The sequence below is a fragment of the Carya illinoinensis genome, chromosome 4, assembly GCF_018687715.1.
Source record: "Carya illinoinensis cultivar Pawnee chromosome 4, C.illinoinensisPawnee_v1, whole genome shotgun sequence".
NCBI classification, from domain to species: domain Eukaryota; kingdom Viridiplantae; phylum Streptophyta; class Magnoliopsida; order Fagales; family Juglandaceae; genus Carya; species Carya illinoinensis.
In genome coordinates, this window is record NC_056755.1 from 8,666,965 (window position 1) to 8,688,233 (window position 21,269).

General features: G+C 34.6%; 1 protein-coding gene and 1 pseudogene across 1 annotated transcript; one reads left to right on the plus strand and one right to left on the minus strand.

Annotated features, from left to right (window-relative positions):
- Positions 1-279: 279 nt before the first annotated feature.
- LOC122306222 lies at positions 280-3,955 on the minus strand. Its single transcript, XM_043118659.1, has 4 exons — positions 3,335-3,955; positions 1,440-3,265; positions 1,181-1,268; positions 280-1,080 (listed from the first exon to the last, which is right to left on the minus strand). The coding sequence occupies exons 1-4, from the start codon at positions 3,953-3,955 to the stop codon at positions 280-282; spliced, it is 3,336 nt and encodes a 1,111-aa protein (XP_042974593.1).
- A 3,625-nt stretch (positions 3,956-7,580) lies between these two features.
- On the plus strand, positions 7,581-9,999 carry LOC122306223 (annotated as a pseudogene).
- The last annotated feature ends 11,270 nt before the right edge of the window (positions 10,000-21,269 follow it).

Below are 21,269 nucleotides of genomic sequence, written 5' to 3' on the forward strand. Positions count from 1 at the left end.
AGTCTATATGGATAAATAGACTGTGCAATTTGGAACTGGAATTAGCTATCATTACAACTATATTCATAATGGGGCCATTCAGGATGTATAACTTTTTAAAAAAAAAAATGATTAAGAAATGCTGCAAAATACTTGATCCAACTTGGTCTATAAAAACTAACTGTAGCACTTTGTTGAAACGAACATACATGTATTTCTTTGTTATATATATTGTCCACATACTCGTTTTTATAAAGATAGAAGATGGAGTGGAAGGGCATCAACAAATGGGCTGCTTGTCTAAGATGACCTAGACTCGTCGTCTGTGGATAAGTCCTCCTCATCTGAATATTCCCCATCATCAGACGCATAGCCTGAACCAGAAGCAGTCATGCCATCGTCAATAAAGTCTGCTACACGCATGTTATCTTGCCCAGCCGGACTGGTCACTTCTTGTGCATCAATGACCATAGGTTCTACGTCATTCCTATTCAATGGAGTAGACATTGGACATGCATCACACGGCAATGGTGCATAATCCCATGATGCCTCATTTTCTTGATAGACATCATCATCACTTGATGATCCATCAAGTTCTCCTAACACCCTCGGCACTGTAGGAATGTCATATACATTCCTATTCATGTACTTCTGCACCACAAACCATCTCCCTTTCGCCCTTATATCTCTAATGTAGAAACACTGTGAAGCCTGGCATGCCAACACAAATGGTTCATCCTTATACCAAGTCCTGTCCATATTGATACTGTACATATGGTTATCAATTCGCACCCCTCGTCTTGTATCACCAACGTCAAACCAATCACACATGAACAAGTACACCTGACGTCTTCCCATGTAGTGTAACTCCACTATATCATTAATAACACCATAGAAGTCAAAATTATTAGTACTTTCGTCCCCAATTACAAACACCCCTGAATTTTGTGTCCGCCGTCGAAATTCACGTTCTTTCGTATGGAACCTTTTGCCATTTATAATGCACGCAGCATAGGATGCAACCCACCGTTCAGGCCCGCAACCTAACGCATACAAATCAGCGTTCACATCAAGTGGGTTAGTTATACGCTGCTCCTGAACCTACAACAATATCGTAGAAAAGTCATTACCATTAAAGTTTCTTGAACAAAGTAAAAAATGCTCGAGTACATCTAACATGGGAGTCAAGAATCTAACTTACTCGTTTCTTCAACCAAGTTGGAAACTCAGTTTGATGTGTTCGATCGACATAAGTTGGGCTATGTACTTTACATTTTTCATAGTGCTCCCTGCATTTTGTATATGCAAAATCGTGCAACAATATACGTAAGATACTTCATAGGGACATACAACAAAAATGGGTTGCTCCCATAAAATCGTAAAAGAAAGTCTGAACTTCAGAGATAATGGATGCTTACTCTAGGTAGGGTCCAATCTCAGCGCAGTTGTTGAGGACGTACCAGGTTGCTTCCTTTAGGAGTTTATCTGATAATTGAAAGTTAGAAGCTATACCCATGGGACGAACTTTCTGGTTGAAAATTTTGAATCCATCTATATTCTCGGAATCTCCACCATCAATGTTGCGGTCTGTTCGAGTAAACTTTGTCTCAATATCTTGAAGATACATAGAGCAAAAAGTCAAGCATTCGATGTGAATGTAAGCTTCGGCTATTGAGCCTTCTGGGCGGGCTTTATTCTTAACATACCTCTTGAACTTGCCAAGATACCTCTCAAATGGATACATCCACCTATATTGTACTGGACCCCCAAGTATGGCCTCACGGGGTAAGTGGACAGCTAGGTGGACCATGACATCAAAAAAAGATGGAGGAAATATCATCTCCATTTTGCATAGAATTGTGACGATATCAGTTTGGAGCTGGGATAGTCGGTTAACATCCAAGATTCGAGCACATAACTCCTTAAACAATGTGCTCAGTTCAGTTAAAGTCAATGCGATATCAGTTCGTAAGAACCCCCCCACGGCAATAGGAAGTAGTCTTTGCATGAAAACATGACAATCATGGCTTTTCAACCCTGAGATTTTGCAATCACGTACTGAAACACAATGCGAGATGTTCGAAGCAAATCCATCTGGGAATTTCACATCGGCCAACCATTCACAAAATTTCCTCTTCTCATCACCGTGTAATGTGTATAATGCATGTGGCATTGTAACACGTTTATCTTCATGCTTCAAATGTAATTCTTTTCTGAAGCCAAAGATCTCTAGGTCACGTCGAGAATTGATATTATCCTTAGTTTTACCAGGCATGTTCATCAAAGTACATAATATGTTATCGAATATATTCTTTTCAATATGCATGACATCTAGGTTATGGCGAAGCTGCAGGGTTACCCAATACGGTAACTTGAAGAAAATGCTATATTTTGTCCAGTTCAACTCTTCAGTAGTGCGCTTCCTCTTTCGACGAGATTTACCAAATTGCACTTCCCCAAGCATCTGTAGTTGAGCTACAATATCAGCACCATCTAAAACCATTGGTGGTGGGCGATGATCTTCTTTACCATTGAACAAATGTTTTCTCAATCTCCACATGTGATCTAGTGGCAAAAATCGACGGTGTCCCATATAACAAAATTTTCGTCCATACGTCAACCAATTGGAATCGGTGCCTTCGTTACAAGATGGACATGCCAATTTTCCCTTTGTTGACCAACCAGAAAGATTCCCATACGCTGGAAAGTCATTGATTGTCCACATTAAAGCAGCGTGCAACACGAACGTTTCCTTTGTGGAGGCATCATACGTACGTATCCCATGTTCCCAAAATTCAAGCAGTTCATCGACTAACGGTTGCAAGTAAACATCAATGTCATTACCAGGAGATTTTGGCCCTGGAATAATGAGAGATGTCATGAAGAATTGATCCTTCATGCACAACCACGGCGGCAAATTATAAGGAACCAAGATTACTGGCCAAATGCTATATGGTTTAGCCATATTATTGAAGGGATTGAAACCGTCACTTGCCATCCCAAGCCTAACATTGCGAGCATCATGTGCGAACCAACTATGTTCGTCATCAAATCTCTTCCACGACTCTGAGTCTGCAGGATGTCTCATAGTAGCCTCATCGGTTGGCCGATGCTCTTTATGCCATCTCATATCACATGCTATCTCCTTAGACATGAAGAGACGTTGCAATCTTGGCTTCAAAGGAAAATGTCGCAACACTTTCCTAGGTATAAGACGTGCCCTGTGTGTATTAGGCATCCACCTTGAAGCCTTACAAATAGGACATTCATCAAGATCAGCATTTTCCTTCCAGAATAAGATGCAGTCATTAGGGCATGCATGAATTTTGTGGTAATTGAAACCCAAACCCCTAACCAATGACCTTGACTCCGCATATGAATTTGGCAATTCAGCATTAGGAAATGCAGACTGCAATAGGTTAAGTAGCATATCAAACGACTTTATTGACCACCCACCAACTGTCTTAATGTGTAACAACTTCACAATAAATGACAGTTTTGAGAACTTTGTACAACCAGCAAAAAGTGGACGGCGGGCATCCTCTAGTAACTGATCAAAAGACGAACTTGGAGACGGATCTGGTATTGATCCACCAGTTGGCAATGGATTGTGATGATCTTGGGGAACATCAACGAATGTGCCTGCCCGAACGTCATCTAACATATGGTCCATGTCATCAATGTACTCGTCAGCATAATCAGCAACACCATCGTCGTCGTCATCATTGAAACTTGTTGTTTCCTCCTCTCCATGAAAGATCCACTGGGTATAATTTGGATTGATCCCTTTAATGAACAAGTGAGTCTCCACATCAAATATAGGTAAGAATATCATATTTCTGCATGAACGACAAGGACACCGAATGCGATCACTTCCCCGAGAATGGTTTCGTGCAAAGGTAAGGAAAGTGTTAACCCCATCTGCATATGCAGGCGATCGAAATCTATCGGTCAAGTTCATCCAGCTTTTGTCCATCTAAAATTTGTGGAAAAAAAACAATATATTAATTATGAGGATAAGATGCATCAATTTAGCTATTGAGTGGAGAGGGGGTGAAGAATTGTAATAATGTGTACTGGTGACCAAAATGGTTTTGCTCAGTCGAAGCAACAGATAGTGGAGCTCAAGAGAAAATAGGTGTCAACGATACTAACCGGGGTTGTCATCTATGCAGATCGTTGTGGAATGATGAAGGTAGCGTTGAACAGATTATTATGTTTAAGCCAGGAGTATTGAAGTGCTGCAGAATATGTTATCATGTTAAACATAGTACCATGCAATGTGATATTTGTTAGTATAGGGCAATCTAGTGCATATAAAGATGCTAACTAGATGGTCCACCTACACAATAGGTGGAACCATTTTGAAGGTCCTGGAATCATGTAGTTGGTAACATTAAATAGTATAATGAATTGCACAGTACTCATATGAACCGCAGTTATAAACGACGACGTTTGGGGAGTAAGATATGGTCGTGGGAAGGAAGGACGTGTCTCTCGATGTGGATGCTTGTTTAATGGCATGACGATTAAGGACTTTTGACCTCTCAAAAACCTTTTAATGAATCTGTTTTGATAGACATCAGACGAGGGTGTAGGAAGGGTTACCAAAGCGTAAAGTTCAATAGAGGGGGGGGGGGTTGTTCTCTATATTCATATGTACTCATCATTGAAACTTAAAAAAACAGCAATATGGTGATATATATACTTCAATTAAAATCGTTGCTATTGGACCTATAGCCCAACACGAGAATTTGCATTATGACCTGCTGAAATTACCTTGACATCTAAGTTTACATGTATATACTCTAAATGGAACTTCACTTAATGAAATTCTCATCACAACACAAATTTCTGAAATGGTTAGAATGAGAATGAAATACTCATTATAACCATAAACCAATAAGGGAAAGTCTATGCATAAACCTATGCTTGAAAGCCAACCAAACTGAAATTGACATGATGCAAACTATGAAACATTAACACATTTTACAAGCGTAAGCTTTACATTATTTCTGGCAATGTATTAACTTGAATATTACCACAAAAACCAGCAAACATTATCAATATTCGATCAATGCGACATTAACTCATCGTAGCATTATGTGTACCCCTTGGGTATATAAAACTTAGTAATACAAAGTATGGCCAAAACAACATCTCTAAATATTTTTTTCTAGGAATCGTGGCCAAACATATATTTTAAAACTAAGTCTTTACTTAAAAGTAGCATATATATGTAAAGGAAGCCATGCTACAACAACTACGTTTGGCCAAGACGAGCAAAGCACAATTGAATCACACAAATGCGATTTGTTACTCAAAGATAAACAACATATGAATATCATAAAAATAGTTGTAATAGCGTTATGTATAAAGTAATTACCTCAAAAGGGCCCACGCTACCAAGATAATAACAAGACGCTTGCACAGAAATTCTTTAATCTTGGTCTTCTCAAATCACAAATTTGCCTAATTATGCATCAACATTATCATTTGTTTATTACATTGATAAATGTAAGAAATAATCAGAAAAGAAAGAAAATGCCATGATATATTTCGAACCCTCAAACTCTTCAGCTAATGTTCATTTCTAAGTATTTAGAGCACCATAACACCCACAAATCCAAAAAGAAGCTCCTATCTTATTTATAGAGTATGGGAAAATTCACTTTTTTGGCACAAACTTGGGGCTTTCCACATGCAAGTAAAGAGACACTTATTTGGTTCGCCCATGCAAACATATAAGGATTAGGAAATTACATACATTTAGTTCGAGAAACAGGACCATAAATCACCAGGCATAAGATGGAGAAAGGAACAATCTTTAATTAATTGTCAAAAGAAATATAATGCAAGTTATATTGCATCACCAATTCTTTTCTAGCAATTACCATGCATCTTTTGATGATATGTCTTGTGTGCCTATATATAAATTTCCCTACATGTTCCTATGTCAGAAATCGTTGGAATTGGTGATATCAATTAAGTTAATATTTTTCCAGTCTGCACAATACGCACATTTTACAAATGGCCTTAATAAGCTATTGCAAATGCAAAATGTACACAACAAAAATATAATCGATAGAAAAGACCCGATTTATTATAGTGATAATGGAAATGTATGGATCACAAACTCTGCAGATGTGTACCCAGAAAACTAACATAAGTGCATAGGAAAGCAAGGATAATGAGTTTGAAAGTGGTACAAGTAGAATGAGGAATTTCTTTTTCAACTTCAAAATAGGTGTCTCTCTTGTATGCATATTTAAAAGGTACCAAAAAGGGCCACATACATTTTCGAAAAACCTGTAATCAGAAAAAACTTCATGGCTACATGAAGGTAGTTAAGCATGCTAATACCCAGAAAAATAAACCACCATGTACACAACATAAACAAAAAATGAAACCGAGCACCACAACATATACAAAGACAACCATGTCCGCAAGATCTATTCCTTTAAAAGAACACAACTTAGAGCACCACATACACAAAAGGTAAATATACAAAAAGAAAACCCAGTTACAACTTAGCTAGAACGCAATAATGGTTGTAACCTCTAGTTGGTCTCTTTAGATACATTTTTGTTGGCTAGGCAGGCATGCACATGATTGATCAACTCCAAGGACATCACCAACTAGATTTTTAATGTAGCCCTCGTGTCATCCATGTGGAAATAGAGATACAAAAAATGTACCTTTCAGGAAGTCCTTCAGGAAGATGTTAATTTGCCCATATCATTTGTCAAGAGATTAATCAATATGCTCGGTAAACTCAGCTTCAGCAAAGGTGGAAGGAGAACATGAACTTACATCCAGCTGACCTTCACTTATGGCTAATGATAGTCCAACACTCTGTTAAAAAAGGAACCTCTTTCAGCCAGTGAAAGGTTTATTCATAATGAAATCGCAAACTCATTGAAATGTGTATAAACGAAATGTACAGCAATATTTATTCCTACAAAGCATCATATTAGAAGCAATGAAAAGAGAGTTATTAATATAAAATGCAGTCCCTCAAGTTGTAGAGATAAGATAAATGCAAACTAAGGGGCTAGAACTTAAGAGTATACATTCAAAGCTATTGGCTTGTCAAACTTTCTGCACTAGCTTGACAAGCCAATAAGTTAGTTGTATACCTGTTTCAAAAACCTCCCTCCTTCAACTATAATCCCAACTACACAAGCAATGAACTAGTGTTTAGAAAAATTAGGAATAAGCATGATTTGTGGGAAGACATAGCATAAACAGAGGAAGAGATAGTTCATGATAAACCAAGGATTTCTATTGAAATCCTTAGTTGCATTACTTAGTTATTAGCATATATAGAAGGTAAAACAATTCATACTGATATCTAACTCATCTAACACATAAATGGAGGCCTAAACATATTCGAAAAGTGATTCACATAGAGCATACTACTATTGTTAAAACTATAGCAGAATAACAACTTGATAAGATTGTCGGCATGGAACAAAACAGGGCAGAAAAACAAGTCATAATCTCAAGCAGAGTCTAGCACGAATATTGCATGTTTCAATCATCAACCACATAGTTACACACCCAACTAAACAAGTATTAGAGGGAAAATGTAAGGATAGATGAAGTTGACAGAAACCATGACAGAATCTGATGCAGAAAAATGCTTAAGTTGGAAGTGTGTTTGCTGCTATCTTTTTAGGTGCGAAACGTGAGGTAAGAGAGGGAAAAAGGATGGAGTTATTCATCTAAACTGAACTTAGTCAAGTTACAAATGAAAGGTTAAGCCAAAGTTCCAGCCTTGCAAATACAATTAAAACTCATATTTGGTGTTTACAAGAACGGTCATGTTGAAATCATAGCGAATGACCAAGGAAACCGTATCACCCCTTCATGGGTTGCTTTTACTGACAGTGAGAGACTGATCGGTGAGGCTGCAAAGAACCAGGCAGCCGTCAAAGCTGAAAGGACCATTTTTGACGTCAAGAGTCGTATCGGAAGAAAGTATTTCATCCTTCTCAACTTGTTGATTTGCGATTATATATCCAATTGTTTGGAAATGGTAGTGACAGGCTTTTCTATAAACACACAGATTTGAAGACAAGGAGGTTCAGAGAGACATGAAGCTTGTGCCATACAAGATTGTGAACAAGGATGGAAAGCCTTACATTCAAGTGAAGATTAAGGATGGTGAGACCAAGGTTTTCAGCCCTGAGGAGATCAGTGCCATGATTCTGACTAAGATGAAGGAAACGGCTGAAGCATTCCTTGGGAAGAAAATCAAGGATGCTGTTGTGAGAGTTCCTGGTGAGTAAAGAAATTTCAAAACTGTGTACCTAATACTTTATATCGATTGATATAGAATAATTGTGGATCTTTCTTAAACCCTGTCGTTAATTTCGGTTACACTAATTTTAATATTTGTTCCAACATGCAGCGTACTGTCAATGATGCCCAGAGGCAGGCTACCAAGGATGCGGCAGTCATTGACCATACTGAATGTTGCCAGAATTATAAATGAACCAACTGCTGCTGCCATTGCTTATGGTCTAGACAAGAAGAGTGGTGAAAAGAACATCCTTGTGTTTGACCTTGGTGGTGGGACACACCATGTCAGTATCTTGACAATTGAATCAGAGGTTTTTGAGGTTCTTGCCTCTAATGGAGACACTCATCATGGAGGTTAGACCATATATTCTTAGCCACTGTTTTATTGGTTGTTAAGATATCTGTAAGAGAAGACATTTGGAGAAAAAGACCAGTATATTATATATGTTCTTGGATGCCTATATTAAATTTTGATTAAGACTTGTATTTTCCGGAATATCTATGATTAATTAGGGTGATTTGACTACTTTGAATGCAACAAACCCTAGAGGGTTTCAGATTGTGTACGAAACACTATTTAGTGGTTCAGTATGTTTTATTTATCATAAGAAAGGCAGATATAAGAGTATTATGTAGGCAGCTAGAAATGCCAAGTATCTGTTTTTTATGAGACATAAGTGTTTGTATTAAGCTCCCCTTTAAGTTAAAATTTCCTGCTCTAAGGAAGGTCAATTTCCTTGCAGGTGAGGATTTTAATCATAGAAGTATGGACTATTTCATCAACTTGATATATATATATATATATATATATATATATATGTATGGCAAGGACATCAGCAAGGAAAACAGAGCTCTTGGGAAGCTGAGGAGGGAAAGTGAGGGCGCCAAGAGAGCTCTTAGCAGCGAACACCAAGTCCTTGTCGAGATTGAATCACTTTGTGATGGTGTTGACTTCTCTGAACCACTGACCCGAGCTAGATTTGAGGAGCTGAATTAAAGATTTGGTTACAAAGACCATGGGATGTCTTACGAAGGCTATGGAAGATGTAGGTTTGGAGAAGCTGCAAATTGATGAAATTGTGCTTGTTGGTGGAAGCACTAGGAATCCAAAGGTTCAACAGCTTCTTAAGGACATAAAAATCTAGAAACTCACCGAACAAAGCTGTGAACCCAGATGAGGCAGTTGCTTATGGTGCAGCTGTACAAGGAAGCATATTGAGTGGAGAGGGTGGTGAAGAAACTAAAGGTACTACTTTTCTTTTCATATTATATGTTTGCAATTAGCAAAACCATGAGATGGTGCTACCAAAATGTAGACAACTATATGGGCAGCACTGACAATGTGCCTTGTGGGATTCTTGATGCTATTATTGCATTTTCTGTTACGTGGCTCCACTGACCCTTGGGATTGACACTGTTGGTGGAGTGATGTTGAAATTGATCCCAAGAGACACTGTTATCCCAAGTGGTGAAATCACAGGTTTTCACCACTTACCAGGATCAGCAGACTACTGGTACCATTTTCAGGTATGGTACCGGAAATATTGTTTATTTTTCTTCCAGCATGGACAAATTTTTTCCTAGTTGTGTGTTAGCTGGAATTGAACTGTTAAGTCTAAAAGTTGGATGCATCTAAATAGATACCAGGTCTTTGAAGGTGAAAGGAGTCTTATCAGCGATTGCATATTAAGTCTCGGGACCCTATTGATCTAAATAGAGCAGAATTCCTCCAGGACCAAAATGGTTTGCTATCTGACATGCAGAAAATGTTTATCAATAGGGTTGGCTCAACCAGTAATTAGTGCATTTTGGAACTCTATTACCTTCCCTTCTTACTTAATAGGTGATGCGACGGTAAGGGTGATAGAGCAATTCACAAAATGGGCTGACATTCATGTTAGCTGCAACATACAAAGCCATGGTACCATGGTAGCATATTACATCTCTGATGCTTAGAACCCCAAATAGCATATTGGATTCAGCTAAAGTGGACACAACAAATGTTAGCTGACATCCAAATGGCCACACACAAATGACTGTCAGAAAATAGTTTAAGCTTCTCTAAATACATAAGTGTTACTTAGGAATTTCTCTAGAAAGAAAAGTTTGAAACCCAAAAACCAGGAGCCGTTGCTGTCTTTAGAGTGCATAGAGGTGGGTTAGGCTTAAAATCTATGATGTTTGTAACATAAGAACCCCACAAAGCTTGGATTCAGCTAGAGTGGCTAGCAAATTTAAGTGACCCAGAAAATATAATGAATGTAGTTAACAAATTGCATCTCATTACATTTCTTCAAAGTATAACAGCAAATAATAAAACAATCATATATTTGTTTTCAAAACAGTCTCTATTCAATGTGAGCAAAACCATCATGTAAAATCCCCATTTATTCCTTTTTTAAGTTGTGTTTATCTAAAAGCAGAACAACTAGAACATATCATCTAAATAGCAGCAATTAATCCCATTGCCTTTAGGTAGTTGATCGGAAGACAGGGGCTCATGGAAGAGTTAATTGATGGAAAGATTGTTTTGGGAGATATGGGAGAGGGGACAATCTGAGTAAAGCCATTTTTATATGATCTATGCAAACACACAGAAAATTGGTAATGTTTATATTCCTACACAGAGTTTACTTAACAGAAACCCAACAAGAAACCATCAGAAAAAACCTCTTACAATACAAACATTGAATTACAACACAGAGCATAAAACCAAACTTCACCAAGGGATATGGAAACAAATAACATATTAAGTCAGCTAGCTCGGTTTTAAGTATGCACAAGATGCATGCCAACTCCTGTAATATTAATGGAGTATTAATAATTACATTTACTGATTAGGTACTTAGAAACAAACCAAAATATATTCTCACAACAAGAAATTAAGCTCTAACACATCAAGTGCATGCTTTTTGCTCTAAATTGAGGAGGTCTTCAATTTAGATCAAAAAGGAAAAAATTTGGACAACTGTAAAGCTTTTAACCTAAACCAGAATTTGCAAAAGTTACCCCCTCACAATTCCAACAAGTCATAAAAGTTTGCTTGTTTTTTGAAGAGATTAGAAATGATAGCTGTTCACCCCAGCTACCCTATAATTAAAATGACTAAACAGATAATGAGTTTATACAATAATTAGTTTATCCCACAGAGAAGTTGTAATCATATATATTCAGATTAAATCTATAGCACACTGAATGTCAATATGAAAAGAGGTTAGGCCATAGCAAAAACATGCATCGCTGCAACATAAACTATGTGTGCTGTCTTTATAACACATAAGTGGGCTAAGATTTGCGAAATTTGAGGTGTGATAATCAAAGGTTCTAGGCTTTATGAGGCAATATAATAATTTTGACTATTACACTCTAACCTGACCTGAACAGTTTTTGGTGCAGTTAATTAGGAAAGCCATAATCAGGCCTATATGGTAAAAGTGCATATAATATCATGCACTTAAACTTCTGTATTGATTGAAAGAGATGCCCATAGTGGGGGCAGAAGGATACATGTTATTCTAGTTTAAAACATCACTCAAACTCTTCAGCTAATAATTATTTATAAGTATTTAGAGCAGCCTAACACCCAGACCACAATTTAGAGGTAGCAAATATCTTCTATAGTTAGAGTATGGCAGTTTGATCAACACTACACGAGGTTGGGGGTTTCTACAATTTATTAATTTCAGCATTTATTTTCTTGGCCCTTCTATATTTTAAATAAGTTAATTACATAAATAAGTTGGCAAAACAGGACCAACTCCCACCAGTCATGAGATGGAGAAAGGAACATTCTGCAGCATAAATGGCACAACTTGCAAATGTGGTTATTTTTCTTTTTAGCATTTCAGTTCAAAAATCTGATGTTAAAAATATAATGTATCAAAATCGGTGGATAATTTTCTAGCCTACAATACTGGGAAAAAATGACGCTGGAACCCAGCCACAAATAAAAATTGTTCCAAACGCATTTTCTGGGTATTTAGTGAAAATCGTTGCTTCTGGTTCAGAAATACAGAGTTCTATTTGCTTAATGCCACTGGGAATCTAATGCACACACCCTTTCCTCCAAACACAACAGGCAGCTACACAACCAGTATACCTAAAACACACGCACATGCACATCAGTTTCCCATCACTTAGCAAAAAATACAAGTGTACATCTGAAAAAGGACAACTGCTTGTAATGCAACCTACTCGTAAAGGGGTTTCATAGATTCACAAGAAATAGGAGATACCTTAGGCCTCGTTTGATCATTCTGGAAAACAAAGGACTAGGCACTTCGGACTAGAAATGGAGGCACGGAATCGTCTATTCCAGCGAAGGTGGAAACGTAGTCATTCAGCTTCCCAAACGGAGACGCCAATTGCCAAATAAAATGGAAGGACGTGTGCACGAAACTAGGGTTTGATCGTTGGGATTTCAAAATCTTCTTTGAAAAATCCGAACGAATACAGCTCTGAAAATGGAATGAAAGCTTAATGGGAGAAATTGTTGGAAAGTGGCTAGAGGTGGAGGAGCTCAAGCCACTCGAGAACGCAAGGAAACTAGGTTTTCGTTGGGGTGGATTGAGCTACGACGAAGCTTGATGGGAACGGGTTGAAGTTTTCTCAGGACTGTTGCAAATCGGTCGGAGTGAGCAAACGTGAGGGAAAAAAAACCTTGGGGGGAAATCTAAAAGTGAAATAAGGTGTTTGGCGCGGCAATGAGTTGTAGTAGCGAACATCTAAATTGCTGCAAAATCACATTTGCTAACTCGGACGGAAAATATCGTTGCAATAACACTAAAAAGTGCTGCAATTTTCGGCATTGAACAGGTTTTTTTTTCCAGCATTAATTTTCGTTGTAATAAGAGCTAAATCGCTGCAAATAGTCTTAAAAGAAAATTACTGTTTTACAAGTTTGCAGCATCCTAAAATCGCTGCTTTTAATATGCTACTGCAGCGATTTTAATTTCAACAAAAATAAAATCGCTGGAAAAGGTCCGATTTCTTGTAGTGTCTTTGCGTTGACTCTGTGTTGATATGTCCCGGCCAAGTGGATTAGAAGAAAGATTATAAAGCAATTTTAGGCTTTTCAGCTAATCATTTTAATTTTAAATAGTTGCAGTCGGCCGGCCACGACCATACTTTACACTTCATATATAGAGAGTTTGGGCATCTTTGACAGAATGGAAAGTATTCATTTAATCTTTACGGTGGTTTTGGATTGAAATGAGTTGAGAATTTTATAAATAGTAATGAGATAGTTTGAGTTAAATATTTTTAAAATTTTGAAAAATAAAAGAGAAAAAGTTGAATAAAAAATATTATGAGAATATAATTTTATAATGTTATTTTTGTTTGGAGATTTAAAAAAGTTGTAATTATTTTTTATTTTTTATTTGAAAGTTTGAAAAAGTTGTAATTATTAATTTGAAAATTTTGTATTTAAATTATATTTAGAAATAAGATGCGATGAGATAAAATGTGTTAAGGAATAAGTCTCGTATTGTATGTGAATGAGTCTTGGACATGTTTATAAGGTTGGAGCAAACCTCTCTTTTTAAACCGATTTAATGAGATGAGTAAGGATCATGATCAATTTTTCCATGGTATCAGAGCCTATTACAGGATAAATGAGAGTCCACACTACTTACCCAGTAACAAGAATCAGAAAAAATATTGACCTACACATGAGGGAGAGTGTTGAGGAATAAATCTCACATTACGTGTAAACAAGTGATCCTGGGCATATTTAAAAGGTTGGAACAAACATATCTCTTTAAACCGGTTTAATAAAATGAGTAAAGTTCATGATCAATTTCTTCAAAATGAGATCACATAAAAATTTTGTATCCTAAAGTAATGTTCATGGACCATGATGGTGGTGGTCCTTGTCGGGTAGTTGGATAGCCTGTTTTTGGTTTGAACAAATGTACATGCATATATGCATTACTAGTAAAGTACATGCAATGTGCAATGCATGTTTACTCTGTTGATAAATTTTGTCATGTTTCAAATTTTTAACTATAAACAGATAGAATTTTATCTATATTTTTAAAACTTTTTTCTGCTCACAACACATACTATATATACAACCTGTATAATATTTATAATTATAATACAACAACTTATAAAAATTAAGTCATAGTTATGTATAGATATTTTTATACTATATATTATAAGAGCAATAAGTTTAAAACAAGATATTTAAAACATTCAACTTGCGGTCTCGGGATCAGCATAAGCAGAATGCATAGTTAGTTTGTTTTGGCATAATTCCTCGTATTCATTTATTTGTGCGTCTAACAGGATCATCCATTCTCTAGTTAGAATTTGAGCTAGTATATTCTCGAAATATGGAAGGTGATCTTGTTATGACGGAGACATATAAATAAGTAATGTATCAATTTTTTCAAATAAATTTATAAAAGAGGTTAGATAGAAACGAAAAGAATTATTATCAATGATGTTTAAATGTATTTCAGTCTTTAATAATGCGATCTTACCAGTCGGCAATAAGTTATAGAAGATTATAAATTTTGTGCCGATTTCAAAATGTAATCTAAAAATATATAAGTACAGAGCTATATATAAGAATATACGATGCATAACAAATATTATAAGCATTTATAGCTAAAGCAAAAGAAGAAAGTAAATAATTCTAAATAATTTCATACAAATTATATATATTAAACGAACCAAATGAGATAATATCTTACAATAGAATGAATCTATCAAAAGAAATTAATATCGTGAGGAAAGGAAATATTCATACAATAAACATAGAAAGTCAACAATTTATTTTGGCTAAGGCACATACATATAAATATTTAAATATAAATATAAATAGGTAATATCTATTTATTATAAAGTAAATGATATTTTTTATCATTTCACTTATAAATATAATATTAAATGACAAAAGTATCTCATATTTTACATCTGATAGATAACAGAAGTGTTAAAAATATAAAATATTTCATAAATTTAAACTCATAAACTAACGTGATTTCATGTGATCTACTAGACGATCTACTTTATAATAAAAGTAATTAATTTTTCAATTTAACGGGTGACATCAAACTAAGTTAATTTGTAAGTTTACTTTTGTATAATCTCCTCTATAACTAAAGTATTTTTTAATAGATAATATCCATTTTGAAAGAAAAAATAAACATATTCCTAGTAGATAAAACATGGCATATGAATCTCGTAGTATTTATCGCTAGCTGCGCATAAACCAATATACAAGCTGCATTATTAAAATGCTACAAAATATATCGATTGTGTTTAGAATAATTCTACTTATCATCCCACATGTCACATTTCTTTTATTTTATTTTTTATTTTTCTCATAATAAATATGTGGTGTATAGATGATAAGTAGAACAACAACTCAATTAGTTTAATATGAATAAAATAAAAATAATTAAAAAAATACATATTGTATGGTGGGATGACTAGTGCATAACCCTTGTGTGTATTAGCTATTTTCAACCGTGACAACTAACAAAGCATAAAGTTACAGTGAAATTTATATTCATTCGGACGAGGTGGTCTTAAATAACAAAGCATGCCTATCAAAATGGCTGGCTTTCTCAAGTTTCCTTTCATTGAGTGGTCTTTCAAATTCAAGGCCTCCTCATGCTGAACAAACTTTCAGAGACTCTGTTCACACCTGAAAGTTAGGTGAATCATGTTCCCAAATTCAATATTGCTTCTTCTTTCTTCACTATCACACTTATCTTGTTCATCATAAATCATTTACTTCATGTGTATATAGAAAATTCTATATATCATACTATTATTTTACCTATATCCTATTAAGTAAGATGTGACATATTTACTACTATTAAATGATCATTTATTACATACTTTTTTATCATTAAATGGTGATAAATACGTTACATCATATATAGTAAGATAAAAGTAAGATGATTGTGTAGTATATAACATTACTCTGTATATATACATCTTATATTTGTATATATAATTCAAACTCAATCACATACGTAAATATAATATGAAATCTCCCAACTACAAAGAAAACATCATAACTTATTGATTAGTTATTTACGATAAAAATGACAATTTCTTAGGAGTAAATTATCGTCTCAAATAGATATTTTTATTACAAATAATTATTTTTCTTATAGTTAATTAATTATAATACGTACTTTTTGTTCCATCCATCTCTTTATTTTATTTTTTATATATCTAAACTATCTAAAAACCCTAGCTAGCTGGGGTATATATATAATATCAAAAGGGTACTAGAACATATTGCTAATGATCGATGGTCTTAATTTTGCATGAACGTGAGCACTAAGAACCAGGGCATGATATTGGTGGATGACATTGAGGAAGGTGAAGTTGAACAGATTCTAAACATTCCCATAAGCAAAACGAGGTGTGGTGATAAAATGATTTGGGGACCTACTAAATCAGGTGCTTTAAAAAAGAATGAGAAGATGGGAGAATCCTCATGAAATGATAATAAGGCAGATGATCTGTCGAAAATGATATGGAGCTTGGATGTACCAGGAGTAGTAAGGAACTTTGTTTTGACTTTTGAAGGCTTCTCATAACATTCTCCCAACTAGGAAAATTTTATATCAAAGAAAAGTACTCGGAATTGAAGCCAGCTTTGTCCAATCTGTAAAGCAGAAGAAGAATCAGTGATTCATGCACTTTGGAGTTGTTCTACTACAAATGATGTGTGGGCTGAAGCATCGAGCACTAGCTGTGCAGAAGTGGGCCACCAGAGAAGAGGACTTTCATGCAACTATGGGAGAAATGAACAAAAAACGCTTCAAAAAGAAGACCAAGAATGGAGAACCTTTATTATCATGAGAAGAATATGGTTGAGGAGGAATGGCTTCATTCTCAACGAACCATTGACTAGACCGAGGAAAATTATTTTGTCAGAACCTAAGAATTTGTTTGAGTTTGCAATAAGTACAAGCAAATTGTCAGGGCTGCAGCAGGAGGTGCTTCAAAGTGGAGAAAACCAGGCCCTGGCACTATCAAAGCTAACTGGGATGTTACTGTAGATATGAAAAACAAGAAAATGAGGATAGCTGGATAGGGATTATTATTAGAGATAGTGCATGTCAATTATTAGTTGCTAGATCTAAGGGCTTAACAGTCCTTCATGTTCTCAATCTATCTTAGCTGAATGCAAAGCCTTGCTTATAGAGAGCTTTAGAGCTGTGTGAAGAACTGAATCTCAGACATGTCATTTTTATGGGTGATGCTCAAGTGGTTATAGAGGCTATAAACTGTGAAGATGTGAACTGGAACTGGTACGGGCATATCATAGAAGATTTCAGGAAAGTGTTTAGGGGAGATCATATTAGCATGACACTCGATCAATTTGTCTGCAGAGAAGGTAACAGCAATATTGCTCACAAACTTGCAAAGCTGGGACTTAATACTGAAGATTAGGAGAAAATCTGGATGGAAGAATGTCCAATTCTGTAATCTCTAGTGATATACTCAATGACAAACTTTGTGTTAGTGAAATTCATTATAATATAATAAAAATTATAATGAAATTAACATTCAAATGAAACCAGTTTAAGCTGAGGTACAGAAATCTCGCTCTCTTTAAAGAGATTTAAGTATTCTACGGTGTATAAAGTCTCAAATTAACTGATACAACAGAACTTCTCTTAACTTGACTCCTCCAGAATATAACAGTCCAACTGATTGTCGTATAGTCCGACTCAATTTTGCATAAGTAGTTGAGCTCAAAGCTCCAGTACCGAAAAAACATATTTCTTTTATTTGAAAAATACTTTAAAAAACATATCTACTTACAACTCTCTTTTTTATTTTATTGTATATCACACTACCCTCAAAACCTCTCAGAGACACTAGATGGACGCCCCCTTTTATCAAAAAAGTTCACCAAGCAAATAAAGAATTACCAGCCTTTTTTATCATACACCATCTGGGCATTCGATGAAAAAGAATTAACATGAAAAGAGACATTAGCCATCAATGGTACTCAGTACTACAACCGATTAACTAAAAGCCAATTGAACTTATTAGACAATTAACAGCCTGTAAGAAGTTAATAGATAAATCAAGAACGTATAAACAACGGTAAGAAAACTATTATTAATTAAAAAAATACCAACATTTTTTATTCATTCAACTCTGTCAATAAAATCATTGTTGTTTCTTATAATCGTGTCCCGGTGGGATGTGTCTCCTCACAATTCTTGTCTTAAACCAAAGGCGCCAGATCACTATCACAGGGGACACATGCACGAGCTAGTTCACGACATGAATGACCTATGATCTATAGCCTTGCTTGGGTGGGACTACGAAAGTTGAACTCAAGAATCATACCATCACAGACTAGAATTAAGGACATGCACACTGCAGCTTGGCACCTAGCTAGCAAGCTAGGACAGTTGAAAAAACCTAAGTGTGAATGCAAAAATTAAAAAAGCTGCTCTGTAATTACACTGTCCAAAATTTTATACTCTGTACCGTCTTGTATGTTATAAATTAACACTATAATCGAGTCGAATCGAGTTGAGTTTTGTCTTATAATATTTAAGTTTGAGATTTTTTTTTATTCTTTATTTAAATTTGACTTGGTAAGCTAAACTCTCAACTCGAACTCGAGCTTAAATTTTTTTAATAAGATTTAATAATTAATAAATTAAATAAATAAAAAATAAAAAAATAAATATTGAATTTATACAACAAGTAGAACCTTTATTGAATTATAAAAATTTTAAAAATTTATAAATAATTAATATCTAACTAGTTGATATTTATTTAAAATAACAATATATTATTAATACATACACTTAATATGATAGTATATATTTATTTTATATATGGTTTCTACGTACTAGTATATGAAATTATTAAATTTTATTGACTAATTATTATACAAATTATAAAATATACATATGAAATATATTCACTATATAAATATAAGTAATTAGATTACAATTATATATTTAATTATAAAAGTGGTATACTTATATTTTTAGTTAATATATATACATATATATGTATATATTTATCAATATATGAATGAGTTTCAATCGAATCGAGTTAACGAATCGACTCAAGCATAAACGAGCGAGCCTAAACGAGCCTTAGGCGAGTCGAGTTAAGTTTTGTTAGGCATGTGTCATTTACAAATCGAGCAGGTATTTACTTTCACGAATGAGTTTTTTTTTTTTTTTTTTCACGAGTTGAGTTCGGTTCGAGTTTAACCGAACGAGTACTGAGCGAGCTATCGAATAGACTAGTTCATATACATCCATATTACAAATCAACTATAACTACTGCAGCTCACCATTTATCATTAATGATGGTTGATATTTAATAGATATTTAGTAGAACTTCTTCTATAAATAAGAAAATTATGATATGTGAAGTGTGTGTGCAAAAGAGAGAGTGGACATGAGAAAATTTTAAATGTTTGTAATCTCATATAAATATACTAAATTTTGATTCTAGTGAACGTAAGTAAATTATTATACTATTTAAATATCATCTTGTGTGATTTTTAAATGTTTTTTATGCGCAACAGTCCCATGCATGCAGTTAACTCGTGCTCTGGACGTACGTTCGGCAACAGTTGAATAATCTGCATGCGTACAATATAGCTAGCTAGACTCAGACCAAACTGCATAGACTACGGCCTGATGCATTTGATCACGTTCGTTAATCGATGATCGCCACCCCCTTAATGGCATGCATGCATGCAGTCGCCTAGCTAAATGTCCTTGAGTTAATAATTTTTTAAAATTATCTGTATTGAAAGAGGTAAATAGTTTGCAATCACCTTAAATGCTAGCTATAGTTTCGATATGTGGAGACTATATAAAATGTATTTAGATGATAAAATAAATTTAATACTATTTATAAAAAATTTAAAAATATATAAACCCATCAATGATTATAAAGTTGTTATAATGATTCAATAATTAATTTTTAAATTTTTTATTAATAAAAAACATAAATTCCCTCAATGCATGTAAAAAATTATAATAAAATAAAAATAAAATATTCTCAATATTATAAACACAAAATTTTCTTACTCTAAATATTTATAAAAACAAAATAAAATAATTATTAATAAAATTACAATAGTATCATGTCCACATTTTATTCTGTTATTTATTTATATACTATTTAACTAGATGTAAAAAAACACATGTAATTCGGAAGAAAGAAAATTGCTTGAGTCGCTAGCAAATTAAGTTTCGCTCGATTTAGCGTTAGAGACATTTGTCTCCCACTCGAGTGGGCTCTCAATCGCTCGAGTAGCTCTTAGTCGCTCGAAATATCTTTTTGGTCTACTAATTAGAGAGAGAGTACCACGAATTACTTTTTGAAGAGAGAGAGAGAGTCGGTGGGTCTATTACTTTTTAAGGGAAAAGAGAAATGCTGAGAAAAAGTCTTTTCTTCTACATTTTTTCAGTGGGTCCCATGAAGCCTAAAATTGAAATGGTCTAAGTGAAGACTCGATTGTGTTTGGATGTTAGTTGATGTATAAAATTGAGCTAAGCTGATATGCTCCTAACATCCAAATGAAACCCTCAAACTTTCTTCTCTTGATCGTAGGTTTTATGTATTTTCATACATAGATTATTAGAAATTATGAAAAGTAAAATAAAAGATTAGGTAAAAAAAATATAAAAGATATACATTAATATAGGTAAAAAAAATATTTTATTATTATAACTAGTGATATGACTTATTCAATGTGGGACATAAAATTATTATGTGACATTTTATTCAAAATTTATTTAAAATTTTAACTACACCAATACTAATGCGCGCTCTTACGCGTTGCCACATGCATTATATGATGGAACATCTCCAACTCATTCTTTGGATTAATCTCGGAGTTTGCATGCATGCTGATATAGACTCCATGCAATTGTAGTTTCCAAATGCATGCATGCTGATCATCATTAGAATTAAGGTCCTAAAGATAATAACATATATATGCATGCATG

Bases quoted from the DNA above. Each gene is read 5' to 3' on its own strand.
- LOC122306222 (XM_043118659.1), bottom strand. From the start codon at position 3,955: ATGGACAAAAGCTGGATGAACTTGACCGATAGATTTCGATCGCCTGCA. The intron at 3,266-3,334 runs GTTAGGGGTTTG...TTATTCTGGAAG, and splicing joins ATGCGGAGTCAAGGTCATTG to GAAAATGCTGATCTTGATGA. The intron at 1,269-1,439 runs GTACGTCCTCAA...TACAAAATGCAG, and splicing joins CTCCTAAAGGAAGCAACCTG to GGAGCACTATGAAAAATGTA.